Below are 14,623 nucleotides of genomic sequence, written 5' to 3' on the forward strand. Positions count from 1 at the left end.
CGTGCTGGGGAAGGGGGAGGAGCTCAGTCTGGGCAACTCCATCTTGTGGGGAGGACGATGAGTAGAGGAGCTCCGTCCAAGTTTGTTGTTTCAGCAATAAATCTGCAATTATTAACAGCCAGAATCGTCTCACGTTTGTGGGAGACCAAGCCATAACAAGGACCGACATTGGAGATGGAGGGGATGCCATGACTGGGCCAAACAAAATCCATCCCCGAGAAGAGCTAGGCTTATGGAATCTCAGGTAGCAGTAGCAGTGATGAGGATGAGGATGATACAGTGGTACCTCGGTTTACAAACTTATTTTTTTCCAGAACAGGTACCACTGTAGTAGTAATAATAATTTTTTGTAATGGCTTGGCTCTCCCACAGAAGCGAGACACTGGCAGTAATTATCTCAGGTTTATTGTTCAAACACATAAAGCACTCCGGAGCTCCTTCACTCCGTGTCTGACTTCAAGTTTGCAGTTGCCAAGTCTAAACTCCGCCCCTTCCTCTTCTTCCAAGAGGGGAAAAAACCCTTTCGCTTCTGCTCTTTTCCCCTCCTCTCACTGACATTTTCGCGCCTTCTAGTTTTTGGGCTAGCCATTCCTGGCCTCTCCCCTTCTGTCTCTGAGCTAAGATTTGTATTTTGTGGATCTTTGCTATCTGCTGCCTTCTCTCTGTTCTCTGAAGCTCTGCCACTCGGCTGCCCCTCCTCCCTCTCACATTCCGGCTCACATTCCAGTGTCCTTATTTCTCTCTGCCTGCTTTCATACATTCCAGCCTCTGTCAGCTCCGGAACAAAGCTGCCATTTTTATTTCTACCCTGCCCATCTGACTGGGTTGCCCCAGCCACTCTGGGCGGCTTCCAACACCTATATAAACATGAAACATAAATAATAATATTCTGATGCCATATAAAAAGAACATTAACTTAAAATGAACAACTTATACTGGTGGCCAAAATTGTGGAAACCTTTTGTGAAAAGTGTATTTCTGAGGTTTGATGGCTCATAACACCACTTTTGTGTGGAATAATACCATAAAATTATATATCAATGGAAAGATAATTTAATGAAGAATGCAATGTAATGACTTTTATGAAGGAGTATTTATTGGAACAGCAGTCATAAAGAAAAAACGTGAAACCTTTGGTAACCATTGGTAACCTTTAGCTTTAATTACGGCCTCACAACGCCTTCCCATGAAGTGAACCAAGTTTTTAGTTCTGCCCCTGTAAGAATGTGAAACCAAGACTGAATTATTGCCTCTGTTAATTGGGCTTTATTGCTGGATTGCTTCTAACAAAGAATTTTCTTTAGTTGGCTCCATAGATTTCTGATTGGGTTAATGTTTGGGCTATTCCCAGGCCCTTACGGCAGTGGAATAAGATTATCTTGAAAGCACCGTTTGCACACAGCAGCAACATGACATGGAGCTGAATCTTGTTGAAATAGAAAAATAAATAAATAAATATGCTTCAGTATCTCTGAAAGATCACCTGCCGAACACTTCAGTTTGGGCTAAAGTATTTCATTTATGTATTCTGGGGCATTTACATTCCCATTAATGACACAAATTCTGCCCACACCTTTTGCTGCCATACAACCCCAAATCATCACACTATCTGGGTGTTTCACGGTCGGTGTAATGCAAATAGGATGTAAATCTTCTCTGATTCTTCTCCTCGCGTATTTCATGCCATCACTACCAAGCAAGGAGATTTGGCTCTCATCCCTCCAAATAACACTGTCCCATTGTTCCACTGTCCAGTTAACAAGGGTTTAGTCATGGCGTGGTGTAGTGGTTAAGAGCCGTAGACTCGTAATCTGGTGAACCGGGTTCGCGTCTCCACTCCTCCACATGCAGCTGCTGAGTCACCTTGGGCCAGTCACACTTCTTTGAAGTCTCTCAGCCCCACTCACCTCACAGAGTGTTTGTTGTGGGGGAGGAAGGGAAAGGAGATTGTTAGCCGCTTTGAGACTCCTGAAGGGGAGTGAAAGGTGGGATATCAAATCCAAACTCTCCTCCTCCTCCTCCTCCTCCTCCTTCTTCTTCTGTCTTTTCAAGCTTTGCTTGAGAGATAGCAATGGCTTTTTCCTTAGAACTCTAACATTTAGACCAGTCCTTGCACTCAACTTCACATTACATTGCGCCATGTCATCTTGTATACACCCAGTTAATATTCTTCTGTCATGTAGGGACAGTCTCTCCATTCTTCGATCGTCACTTGCCTTTCTGCACCTTTTCCTGCCTTTACCGGTCTGATTTTGTAGTCACTGAGTCTCCTTATACCTATTCCAAAATATAGAAATGCCAGCTTTGGTTAAGTTTTCCCCAATCTTTATTCTAATTTCTTCATAACTGTAGCCCTGTTGTACTTAATAGTACAATTTTACATCGCTTTCTGGGTGACCAGTCAACTCTTTGTGCCATTTCTATAATTTTATTATGTTTTTCAACCTCACTAAATGAAAGAAGACAGAAAACCAACCAACTTGTTAGCAATCACGTAACACACTGACAAAAGTTAACCTAAGCAAGTTGTGCTTCCTTTTTCTGGTTATTTGGCTATAATGTTTCATAGAATATGGATAATTAAACAAACTTTGTTGAATTGCATTCTTGATTAAATTATCTTTCCATTGATATATAACTTTATAATATTACTCCAAAAGAAGCAGAGTTTTGAGCCATCAAACCTCTGACATACACTTTTCTCCAAAAGGCTTCCGCAATTTTGACCACTAATGTATATCAAACAAAGCAACATTCAACAACACATCAGAATCTCATAATAAATATGTTGGTTAATGACAGACAACACAGGTAATGAACACCCACCCCCAGCTCCCTTCAGTTCTTCTGCATTTGTTCATGAGTGTCTAACCCCTTTTTGTCTCCATTGCAGATTGTAATGAATCGGAAATCGAGAACAAAGGTGACCAAGATAAAATCCCCAGAGAGGAGAAGCCACGTAAAAATTTAGAGTGTGGAGAAAGCTGCAGTCAGAGCTCCCATTCCACTTCCCATCAACAAAATCTCATTGGAAAGAAACCATATCAGTGTGTGGAATGTGGAAAGAGCTTCAGTAAGAAGGGCAATCTTACTTCCCATCAAAGAATTCATACAGGGGAGAAACCCTATCAGTGTGTGGAATGTGGAAAGAGCTTCAGGAGGAAGGACATTCTCACATTTCATCAAAGAATTCATACAGGGGAGAAACCCTATCAGTGTGTAGAATGTGGAAAGAGCTTCAGGAAGAGCTGCGATCTCACTTGCCATCAAAGAATTCATACAGGGGAGAAACCCTATCAGTGTATGGAATGTGGAAAGAGCTTCAGTCAGAGCTCCCATCTCATTTGCCACCAAAGAATTCATACAAGGGAGAAACGCTATCAGTGCATGGAATGTGGAAAGAGCTTTAGTCACAGCCAGAGTCTCACTTTCCATCACAGAGTTCATACAGGGGAGAAACCCTATCAGTGTGTGGAATGTGGAAAGAGCTTCAGGAAGAAGGACCAACTCACTTGCCATCAAAGAATTCATACAGGGGAGAAACCCTATCAGTGTGTAGAATGTGGAAAGAGCTTCAGTCAAAGCTTCAAACTCACTTCCCATAAAAGAATCCATACAAAGGTCGGGAAAACCATTATACAGCTTTAGGAGCCAAGAAATCCGCACCTTTATTACCTGGCCTTTGGCTGATTGACATCTAATGCCTTTTGAACATGTGGTGTTTTGTGTTTGTATGGTGTAACCATCCTGAGACCTGTAGGTGTAGGAATAGGCACCAATGCTTAAACACCCAGGCGTCTCCCCCCCCCCATAAAATATTTAAGGAGGCCTGTGGGGTTTGCCCTCCTAGGCGTGTGACATCATACTGGGTCATAAGGAAAGGGTTAACTAAGTGTAAAATGATTAACCAATAGGAACCCAAGGGGAGGACTTAGAGTTGTTAGGAAGTGAGTCTGGAGTTAGAGAAGGGAGAGGGAGGATAAGTCTGTGGGTTGGGCTAGTCTGATATGAGAGAGGGAGAGAATCTGTGAAGAGGAGTCAGTTAAACAGCTGGGATAAACAGTTAGAAGGTATTAGGAAGGTATAGGCTGCTGGGGAAACTAAGGTTAAGAAACTGACAAGAAAAATTATCTGAAACCATAAACTTGTTAATGCTTAGAAGATAAACTTGTTTATTTGGTTTAATGTTAACAACTGTCTGGACTCAGTGTGTACCCGAGAGAAATGGGCTGGTGGCAGCGGGGAAGCGATCACAGTGGTGGCACAGGGATCAATAGACCGTCAAACGTCTGGGGACCCTGTGTGGTCGCCACAAGGCCACCTCCCAGGTCACTTTTCCCACTGCTCAACAATGACACAGGTAGAGGAGATGGAATGCTAAAAGTGTCTCTGGGGCAAGGGGAGCTGCTGGGAAATTGAAGTACGGGCTCAAAATATTACTGTTTTAAAAGGCAGCTTCCTGGCAGCTCTGCATCACCTGGAGCAATAGATCTTGTTCTGGCTCCAGCAAAAGTCAGGCTGTCAGTTCCTCACAACTGAGAGTCCTGGCAGCGGGGAGCAGGTCTTTGGGATCCTCTCCCTCATAGCTGTCAACTTTCCCTTTTCATGCGAGGAATCCTGTTCGGAATAAGGGAATTTCCATTAAAAAAGGGAACGTTGACAGCTATTCTCTCCCTACTCTTGTTTCCTCCAATATTCACCATTACTGGATGATGAAAGCCTGTGGCACATCTTCAGGAAGAGAAAAACAAGTAATAAATGAAATAAGAAGCAAAATAAAAAACTGAGAAAATAAGAATCCACTGTTTGCCTCGCCTTGTCCTCCATCAACTGCCACCAACTGCTCTCTCCTCCACTCGCCTCACTACTAACCCAAAATGGCCGCCTGCAAGTCTGTGGTCCTTGTCACCATGGCAACCCCCCTCACCTGGACCTGGGCCCACCTGGCTCCACCTATTGGGAGATGATCTATAATGAAATGAAAAAAATGTTTAAGATAATCTTTGTTAAAAGACCAGAAGGGTTTTTAGTAGGTATTTTAGGGCATGATTTACTAAAAAGATAAGAGAATTCCATTCATGTATGTGACAACAGCAGCCAGAATTTTACTAGCTCAAAGATGGAAAGGCAATGAAAAAGCAGCGAAAGTACACTGGCAAGAAACGTTGATGGAATAGGCTGGAATGGTGAAGCTAACTCAGAGACTTAAAGAGAAGGACAATAATGACTTTTAAAAAGATTGTGAACCTTTTAAGATGTATATACAGAAACAATGCATAGAAATGAACTCACTGGCAGGATTTGAGTGATACACTTACAATGGACAAATACAAACAGAAAATGCAATTATAAGGTAAAAATGAGAAGGAAGAGACAAATGTTATAACCTTCATTTTAATATATAAGGAATATAAATTTATAAGCAAAAGAAACAGAGGTGTTATAAACAAGGAAGGGATGTTGGGGGAAGTCGCATGGCGGGGGGTGTTAATTGAAATTGTAAAATGAAATTTGAATGTTTGATTATGTTAAAATATCTTTAAGTTATATTTTTTTTAAAAAAAAGGAAAGAAAAGCAATGGCTCCTCTTACTTAAGGGCCCCACAGACCTCATGGGACACCACAGCAGATTCCCTTGTTGCTTTTTTGAGTCGACCAGCAATGGGGGTTGCATTTCCTTATTTCCAGGAGGGCTGTTGCTAAAGCACATGACATGCTCTTCACACTTAGGTATCTATTAGGAACACAGGCACAAATTATTGTGTGTGTGTGTTTGTATTTGTATTTGCAAACTACCCCAGTCTGAGCGGTGAGATTCCAGGGGTCCCAGGCGCTTTCCCATCTTCGGTTTCCTTGGAACGAAAGTCAGCGGAGACTGTGGCGTCTTTACGATATCTAGTTTTATTTACTCACATACACAACCAGAGTGTAGGACGGAGGGGCTCACAGCATCAACACCCAAACAGATCTTGCTTCTCTATTAGTCGCAGCGTTGGATCCGGCACAGAGCAAGCTGGTTTCGGGGTTTCCCACAACTCTCTCTGGGTCTTGCTTTCCTACCTAGCAACCAGGGGAGATGGGAGGGGGGAGGCCAGCCCCCCCCATTAGCTGCAGCTCTTGCAACCCAGCTCCTTCGTTGGGGATGCTGAGGAGGACACTCTATGGCCAGCAAAGGCCCGTGTTTTGCCAAGAAACTTGTCTGTGGGAATCGTGCATCCATAATGCTATGGAAAGGGTAAATGTCTTCTAGAATTCTCTGGTGTCACCAGAAGAGGAAGCCGTTCTTTTCAGTTAGGTCTGTTCTCAACTGCAGAGGATCAGTAGCCTTGGGAGACTCTTGGGGAGATGGAAGTGATGAAAGGACTGAATCCATGAGGGAGAGCTACTTGCTCTGAGATGGGGGAACCTTCGGGCAAAGGCCAGCAGAGAAGGGATGCTGTTGGCTGCTGGTTTCTGTTCCTCCCCACTTTCCCAAAGGGCGTAACATCGGCGGTCCTGCGGGAGGAAAGAGCGTCTCGGAGTCAGGGGCTAATCTGGGCCAAAGCGGCCCCCACTGCCCCCACCACGGAGTCCCTGGCACTCCTGGACCATGAGGGTTGCAGATTTTGGTCTTGGACCAAATTGGGGGCCAAACTGTCAGTATTTCATTCTCCCATTGCTAGTGTACTATGATATCCATGTTTACACCTTCTGTACTGTCTGTGTAAGAATGGAAGTCAGTCTGTAAATCACTTCTGGCCTTTGTTCTGGAGATGGTTGTGGAAGACAGCTCACGCCTTGTTTCTTTGTTATTTTCCGCTGTAAATGAAGCTTGATTTCACATTCCAACACAGTTTGCAGCACATCTGCAAAGAGAAGGACATGGGGACAGGTGAGTCCATCCCTGAACACCTGGCAAGGCTATTCCAAGAGTTTTCTCCTGGATTCCAAGTCCTATTACAGGGGAGGGACACCCCAGGCCTTGGGGGCTAATCCTGGCCTCCTTCAACCAGAATGTGGTACCCCACGCTAACGAAATGCTATTAGTAACGTTACGCTATTAGCAACCCTGGAGATTACACCTGTCTCTTTTGAAAGGAGAACACTAACCTGATCAATTATAATAATAATAATAATAATAATAATAATAATAATAATAATAATAATAATACATTTATACCCAGCCCATCTGGCTGGGTTTCGCCTGCCACTCTGGGCGACTTCCAACAAAATATTAAAATACAATAGTCCATCAAATATTAAAAGCTTCTCTAAACATAATAACAACAACCATCCATTTTCAGTCCTTTGAATTAGCAATTAAGCATTTCTGGAAAAGGGAATGGCATACTTTTGTATATTAGTATAAAAAGCATGCATAGGTAAGTATTATTCATTTATGATGAGAATAGGATTTATTTCTTTTGAACCTCGCTTGGTTCCTCCTTGGCAGCCCGTGCGATTGTTTCAGCAGGGCTAGAACTCAGGACCCGCTGCCTTGAGGGACATCTAAGAGCAGTTGGGTAGGGGAAAGGTCTCCCTTGGGAGGTGGGGGACTCTCCTTCCTTGGAGGTTTCTAAGCAGAGATTGCACGGCCATCTGCCATGGATGCTTTAGCGGAGATTCCTGCATTGCTGGGGGTTGGACTAGATGACCCTGGGATCCCCTCCTATCTCTCCACTCCTGAATTCTAGGAGGAGCTTCCTTGCCTCCTGCAAAGCCCTTTTCCCTGCAAGCTCTTCCTCTGGTTTCTGGCCAAGGGAGGGAGATGCTCAGAGTCCAGCCAAGAGCCTCACCCCCAAAAGGATATCTGGGCATTGGCGTAGCCAGGGGGGCAGCTGCCCCCTAAATCCATAAAAAATAATAAGAATCTGAGGTTCTGCCAAGCGAGAGAGGGCTGAGCTGGAGGGACTCGGCTTGGCAAGGGTTAAAGGGAAGTGAGCTGCCTTCCTAGAGAGGCCAGGAAGCAAGAGGGGGCCAGGTCCTCCAGAGCCAAGGCCCCTCCCTCCCCAGTCCTTCCCTTGCTTTGGGGTCTCTCCTGCAAGGGCTGCCTCGCTGTCCCCTCCTGGGATCTGGTGAGTCTCCTCTCTCTCCCCCCAGAGGGTGCAGTGGGGAGACGGGGGGGGGGTCCCAGGGCTGCAGCAGGGGAGGATGCCTGGGGGGCCTGATCCGGGAGGGGCCAGGTCTGCTACGCTCTCCTTCCTGGAGATCAGAGGATCCCAAACTCACTTGGCCCTCCGCCCCCCCCCCCTTCAGAAAATATCTCCCTTCTTTAAACAAAGGAGTCCCTGGGACTTTAACTCTGTGTGACATCGCTCAGCCTCATTGCGTAACAGAGGAAACGTGAAAATGGTTTTCCAAAGCTGGACGGGGAGGTGGACAAGCCCCTCCCCCCCAAAAAAGAAAACCCCACGTGGAGGAAGGAAGGAAGTTAAGGTGGGAGAGAAAGGCCAGGAACAAAGAGAGGGATCCCAGCCCCTAGTCTGGCTGCTGCATTGCAGACCAGTTTCCCCAGTCGTCTCTCAGGGCAGCTCCCCACGGAGGCCACTGCAGCAATCCCCTCGCACCCAGAGCATGGCATCCCAGGACCACATCCTCTCTGTGCCAAAGGGATTGTTGCTGGCAAAGGAGCCGGAAATGGGCGCTGCTATTCACCGAGCCTCCAGGGACCTTGGCATCAATGGCTGTGTGTGTGTTAAGCTATCTAGCAGAATAATAATAATAATAGTAACAATAATAATAAATTACCCAGCTAAATATCAAGGTAGATGTCTTTGGCCTGCTCACTTGGCCCTCAGGGGGTTGATCAGATACATACCTGGCCCTCAGAGCAAAGAAAAAGGGACCCCACCCCAGGAGTCTGTCAGGAGAGCGGCAGAGAGTCCAAGTGCAAGAAAAGGAGACAGAAGCAGGGGAGTGGGGGTGGGGAGCAACTCCTGAGGACCCCCGGGTGAGGACCCCCACTAGAGCCAAGCATCCGTTTTTCACAAGATACAAATGATTTGCTTGTCAGTCGGTTCTGACTTCATGTATTGACTGGAAGGCAGCAGAAACCAGGTTGATTAATCTCCCAGAAATCCCTTCAGTTGCCTCCACATTTTGCATTGCTAGAAGGCGAGAGACTTATTTCTTCTCCTCTTCCTCCTCTTTCTTTTCAAAAAGATAGCTCACGGTCTGGGATGCGGTGCAGTCCAGCCCTGGTTCCCAGCAAGACTCATCCATGCTTGCTCAGGGAACCATTCCCCGCCCCCCTTGTTCTACAAATTCTGTAACAGAACAATGTATTTGCTTTGTAGGATTTGCTAGAGCTTCTCATTAAGACGGACAGAACTTGTCAGAAGACCAAAGGGTTCCTTCCGATCTCTCAGAGGCTTCCTGAGAGCACAGATGGATGAGCGAGACTCAGCTGGCCCCGAAGCAGGAAGAGGCCATGCCAGCCAAACTGGGAGCAGTGGGGGATTCTGGGAAAACTCTGGGCAGAAGATCCTGGGTGAGGAGGACACCCTCTGCTCAGAGGTGCAGAGCCAGCAGTTGAGGCAGTTCTGCTGCCAGGAGGCCAAAGGACCCCGAGAGGTTTGCAGCCGACTCTACCACCTTGACCATCAGTGGCTGAAGCCAGAAAGGCACACGAAAGCTGAGATGCTGGACCTGGTGATCTTGGAGCAGTTCCTGGCTGTCCTTCCCCTGGAGATGGAGAGCTGGGTGAGGGAATGCGGAGCGGAGACCAGTTCCCAGGCGGTGGCCCTGGCCGAAGGTTTCCTCCTGAGTCAGGCAGAGGAGAGAAAGCAGGTGAGAGAGACTTTCCTCTGGATACTCCCAAGGGGCTCCAAACAGGACAGGGAACATCCCATAATGGTCTGCTGCTGTCTCATCTGTTTTCTTGGAAAGCATCTATGGAATGAGATCTCACATCCTTCAAGTCTTTGTCATTCTCTTTCTAATATTTCTCACCATTCTCTGTTTTGAATCCTTGTTTCTTTCTCAGGGAAAGGATCTCTTTGCAGAAATGGACCTGGATTCCTGTGAGGCAGAGAGGCCTCCATCGGACACCAGAGAGAGGCCACTGGGTAAGGAGGAAGGTGGTTTTTCTCTGTCTGGTCTCATTCTGTTGGTTTTCCAACTCATCTGGGGGTTCTTTTCATCTTGTTTTGGGGGGAGACAGTTGGGAACAAGGGTCCAGAGGAGGGGAGATGTATTTCTGCACAACTAACATATGAAATGGGCACAAACGTCCAAATGCTCTCAGTAGGTAAGGCTTTCTCAAAGGCCCATCTGTAGTAAGAGATGCCCTGTTTCACCTGTGAGAGAAGCAGGCACTCCAGGCGTCCTGATCACCGTTTTTCTCTTGCAGGTGACAGAGTGATCCCAGGAAGACTTCCTAATCCATCTTTTCATGGGGGCAGAAGGGAAGCAGTGGCTGTGGAACCAGATAAGGTCAGGGGAAGTCAAAGGGGGAAGAGAGATAAGCCTGGGAAGAGGAGGTGTCAGAAGCTGAAGGGGTTACAGGGCTTAGTGAGCTGGGAGACTCTGTGCCATAATGCAGTGCAGAATCAGAGGCAAAAGAGGAAGGAGGCGAGTGGGAGAGGAAGGTCGAGAGGCAGAGGTGAGACAGGAGAAGGAGGAGCCACATGTGGCTCCCTCTCCTTTTGCCAGAAGCCACCCTCCCTGCTTGTCTCTCAGAGCCAGGAGACCCCCTGCAATGCAGGAATCTCTGCTAGATCATCCAAGACAGATGGCCATCCAACAGAGGCTTATTTGATTTCTAGATTGATGACTGAATGCTCAGATTGGTTTCTAAGCAGTGGACAAATGAGAACAAATAGTGTCCTGGATTCACCTAACCAGCCCCATTGGCTGCAAAATAGGACTTGCCCCCCATTCCTCCCGCTCTATGCCCCCATGAACCCCTAGAATTTGGCTCTAGGGCATTGGGAGGGAACTCCCCAGAACAGGTCAGGAGGAGAGGAGAAAGTGGACCCTTTCATCAGGCAAACTGGAATGCTAGCCTAGGCAGAATGACCTGGAAAACACAAAGTGGAGTACAACCTATTTGCACAAAGACGAATTCCCGTAATTAAAACTTAGAATAAAATAAGCATCCATAAATAAAATGTGCAGCAAAGCAATCCTATTGAAACAACTCCCCTGCGTGAGTGCCTGAGGGCCCTGCTCCTGCCACTCACCACCTGGCCCAGGGCGGGACCTGAAGCCTCATAAGGACGGTTGTTGCTGCTGCTGCTCCTGGCCAGGGGGACTCGGAGCAGTGCAATGTTCTTTTTAAAATGTTTTTTAAAAGTTTCTTTTTTCCTTTTTGATTACTTTTTTTTGTGGGGGGGGGGTGGATGTTAAGACCAGAGCATGTCATTACAGAGGAGGCAGGTTTAGTCGTTGTTTGAGGACTATCCCTGCCTCTGGGTCTGGTCCTGACTGGACGGATACTAGAATCAGCAAGGGATACCCACATGACCTGAAGGTGCTGCTGTGCAATGCCAGGTCAATGAGTCATAAAACCACTGCCATCCATGATTTGATCTTGTATGGAGGACTTGACCTGGCATGTGTAACAGAGACTTGGTTGGATGAAGCAGATGGGCCTGCCCTTGCCGCTGCTTGTCCACCAGGTTTCACTTACGCACAGCAATCCAGGCCTTGTGGGCGGGGAGGGAGGGTTGCAGTGACATGGTCAGATCACTTCCTGGTGCAACTGGACTTCTCCACTACCCTTCCCCTCTGCAGGGAGGTGGGACCGATTCGGATGGTCCGCCCCCGCCACTTAATGGATCCAAATGGTTTCCAGAGAGTGGTAGGGGATGCTTTATCCCATGTTGATGGCCTTTCAGCTGATTCCCTGGTGGCCTGCTGGAATGCGGAGTTAATCAGGGGTATTGACTGTTTGGCTCCAAAGCGCCCTCTCCGATTGCATTGAGCCCAGACAGCCCCGTGGTTTTCCACGGATCTGAGGGAACAATCGCTGAGATGGCTAGAGCTCTGGTGGCAGATAACTCATTCTGAAGCTAACCGGACACGGGCTAGAGCTCAATGTCGAGCCTACCAAGTGGCAGTAGCTGTCATCAAGATGAATGTATTGCCTAGAATGTTGTTTTTATTCCAGACACTCCAGATCTTGGATAAGATGGACTGTTTCAAGAAGTGGCAAAAAGACATATCAAAATTTGTCTGGCAGGGCAAAAAGCCCAGAATAAACTTTAAGATCTTAACTGATGCAAAAGACAGAGGGGGTTTTGCCCTGCCGGACTTGAGACTTTATTATGAATCGGCAGCTTTTTGCTGGCTGAAACAATGGCTACTTCTTGAGAATACAGACATTTTGGATCTGGAAGGGTATGACAATAGATTTGGTTGGCATGCATACATATGGTATGACAAGGTAAAATCGCATAAAGGCTTTAAAAACCATATTGTGAGGAAAGCACTGTATAATGTTTGGATAAGATATAAGGATTTGCTGGAAAGTAAAACCCCTAGGTGGTTATCACCAATGGAGGCTAAAGAGATAAAAAAACTAAATATGGAGTCCAAATGGCCAAAGTATTGTGAAATTTTAGAACAAGATGGTGAAAGAGTTAAATTGCAGAGTTTTGATAAATTAAAGTCTAAGGTACGAGACTGGTTGCACTACCATCAGATAAACGAGGTATTTAAACAGGACAGGAAAATAGGTTTCCAGATGGAGAGGTCGAAATTAGAAACAGAATTGCTAGAACCCAATACTAAGAATTTGTCGAGAATGTACAATCTGCTGCTGAAGTGGAATACACAAGATGAAACAGTAAAATCAGCCATGATCAAATGGGCACAAGACATAGGTCATGACATAATGTTTGATGACTGGGAACAGTTATGGAATACAGGTATTAAGTTTACAGCTTGTAATGCATTAAGAGAGAATATAATGAAAATGATTTATAGGTGGTACATGACCCCAGTCAAACTTGCAAAAATTTACCATCTGCCCAGTAACAAATGTTGGAAATGTAATGAGACTGAAGGTACCTTCTATCACCTTTGGTGGACCTGCCCGAGGGTAAAGGCCTACTGGGAAATGATCTATAATGAAATTAAAAAGGTCCTTAAATGGACATTTTTGAAAAAGCCAGAGGCCTTTCTCCTGGGCATGGTAGGCCAATTGGTGCCAAGGAAGGACAAAACATTTTTTATGTATGCTACCACAGCGGCAAGAATTCTTCTGGCAAAGTATTGGAAGACGCAGCAGCTACCTACTCTGGAAGAATGGCAAGCGAAGGTGATTGAGTACATGGGAATGGCAGAGATGACCGGCAGAATCCGTGACCAGGGGAGAGAGACGGTGGAAGAAGACTGGAAGAAATTCAAAAAATATCTTAAAGACTGTTGTAAAATTGATGATGGCTGAGATGTTATGGTTATAAGAAATAGAGAATTGCAGCGGTAAATCATAATTTTAAAGAATGCAAAATGAAAATGAGCAAACTAATTGAATGAAGGGTTGCTGAGAAAGGGTTAACATAAGGATGCAGAAAAAGGGAGGTACGGGGAAGTCCGAGAAATAAGGTGTATGAAAATAAGTTTAAGAAACTATACATGTTTATTTGTTTGTATGTCTTGTATGGTTTTGTTTTGTTATTTGTTTTATTATATGTTTGGAAAATTAATAAAAATTATTATAAAATAAAAAAACAAAAAAAAAAAAACAAGTTGCGTGGGATCAATTCCAATCTGTTACCTCTGAGGATGTGGACAGGCTGCTTGGACGAGTGAAACCAACCACCTGTCTCCTTGATCCTTGCCCATCGTGGCTTATAAAAGCTAGCCGGGAAGGGCTGGGCGATGGGCTTCCCGGGGTCGTGAATGCTTCTCTCTGTGAGGGAGCCTTCCCAGACCCGCTGAAAGAGGCGGTCATTAAACCGCTTCTTAAAAAACCATCTTTAGATGCTGCCAATATGGCTAACTATCGCCCAGTCTCAAATCTTCCATTCTTGGTCAAGGTGATTGAGCGAGTGGTTGCTGAACAATTCCAGGCATGCCTGGAAGAAGCGGACCATTTGGATCCCTTCCAGTCGGGATTCAGGCCTCATCATGGGACTGAAACTGCCTTGGTCGCACTGGTCGATGATTTCTGGTGGACTAGGGACAAAGGTGAGAGCTGTTTCCTAGTTCTGCTGGATCTCTCAGCGGCGTTTGATACCATCGAACATAACATCCTTCTGGACCATCTTGAGGGGTTGGGAGCTGGGGGCACTGTCATACAGTGGTTCCGCTCCTTCCTCCGGGCCGTGTTCAGAAAGTGGTGGTGGGGATGAGTGTTCAGACCCCTGGGCTCTCACTTGTGGGGTGCCTCAGGGTTCTGTCTTCTCCCCCATGCTTTTCAACATCTACATGCAGCCGCTGGGAGAGATCATCAGGGGGTTTGGGCTGGGTGCTCATCAGTATGTGGATGACACCCAACTCTACCTCTCTTTCAAATCGGAACCAGTGAAGGCGGTGAAAGTCCTGTGTGAGTGTCTGGAGGCAGTTGGAGGATGGATGGCGGCTAACAGATTGAGGTTGAATCCCGACAAGACAGAAGTACTGTTTTAGGGGGACAAGAGGCAGGCAGGTGTGGGGGACTCCCTGGTCCTGAATGGGGTAACTGTGCCCCTGAAGG

At 46.2% G+C, this 14,623-nt stretch overlaps 1 protein-coding gene across 1 annotated transcript in view; it reads left to right on the forward strand.

The window, feature by feature from the left end:
• Window positions 1–7,946: 7,946 nt before the first annotated feature.
• LOC310705124 (uncharacterized protein) overlaps window positions 7,947–14,623 on the forward strand; it is a 56,636-nt gene continuing 49,959 nt past the window's right edge. Inside the window, exons 1-4 of the mRNA XM_083499596.1 lie at window positions 7,947–8,054; window positions 9,276–9,768; window positions 9,965–10,046; window positions 10,331–10,413. Of these exons, the coding sequence (XP_083355722.1) occupies window positions 9,367–9,768; window positions 9,965–10,046; window positions 10,331–10,413 (567 nt within the window). The 5' untranslated portion in view covers window positions 7,947–8,054; window positions 9,276–9,366. The remainder of the gene's footprint in view (window positions 8,055–9,275; window positions 9,769–9,964; window positions 10,047–10,330; window positions 10,414–14,623) is intronic.

This window comes from Podarcis liolepis (assembly GCF_965112155.1).
Source record: "Podarcis liolepis genome assembly, chromosome: 4".
NCBI classification, from domain to species: Eukaryota; Metazoa; Chordata; class Lepidosauria; order Squamata; family Lacertidae; genus Podarcis; species Podarcis liolepis.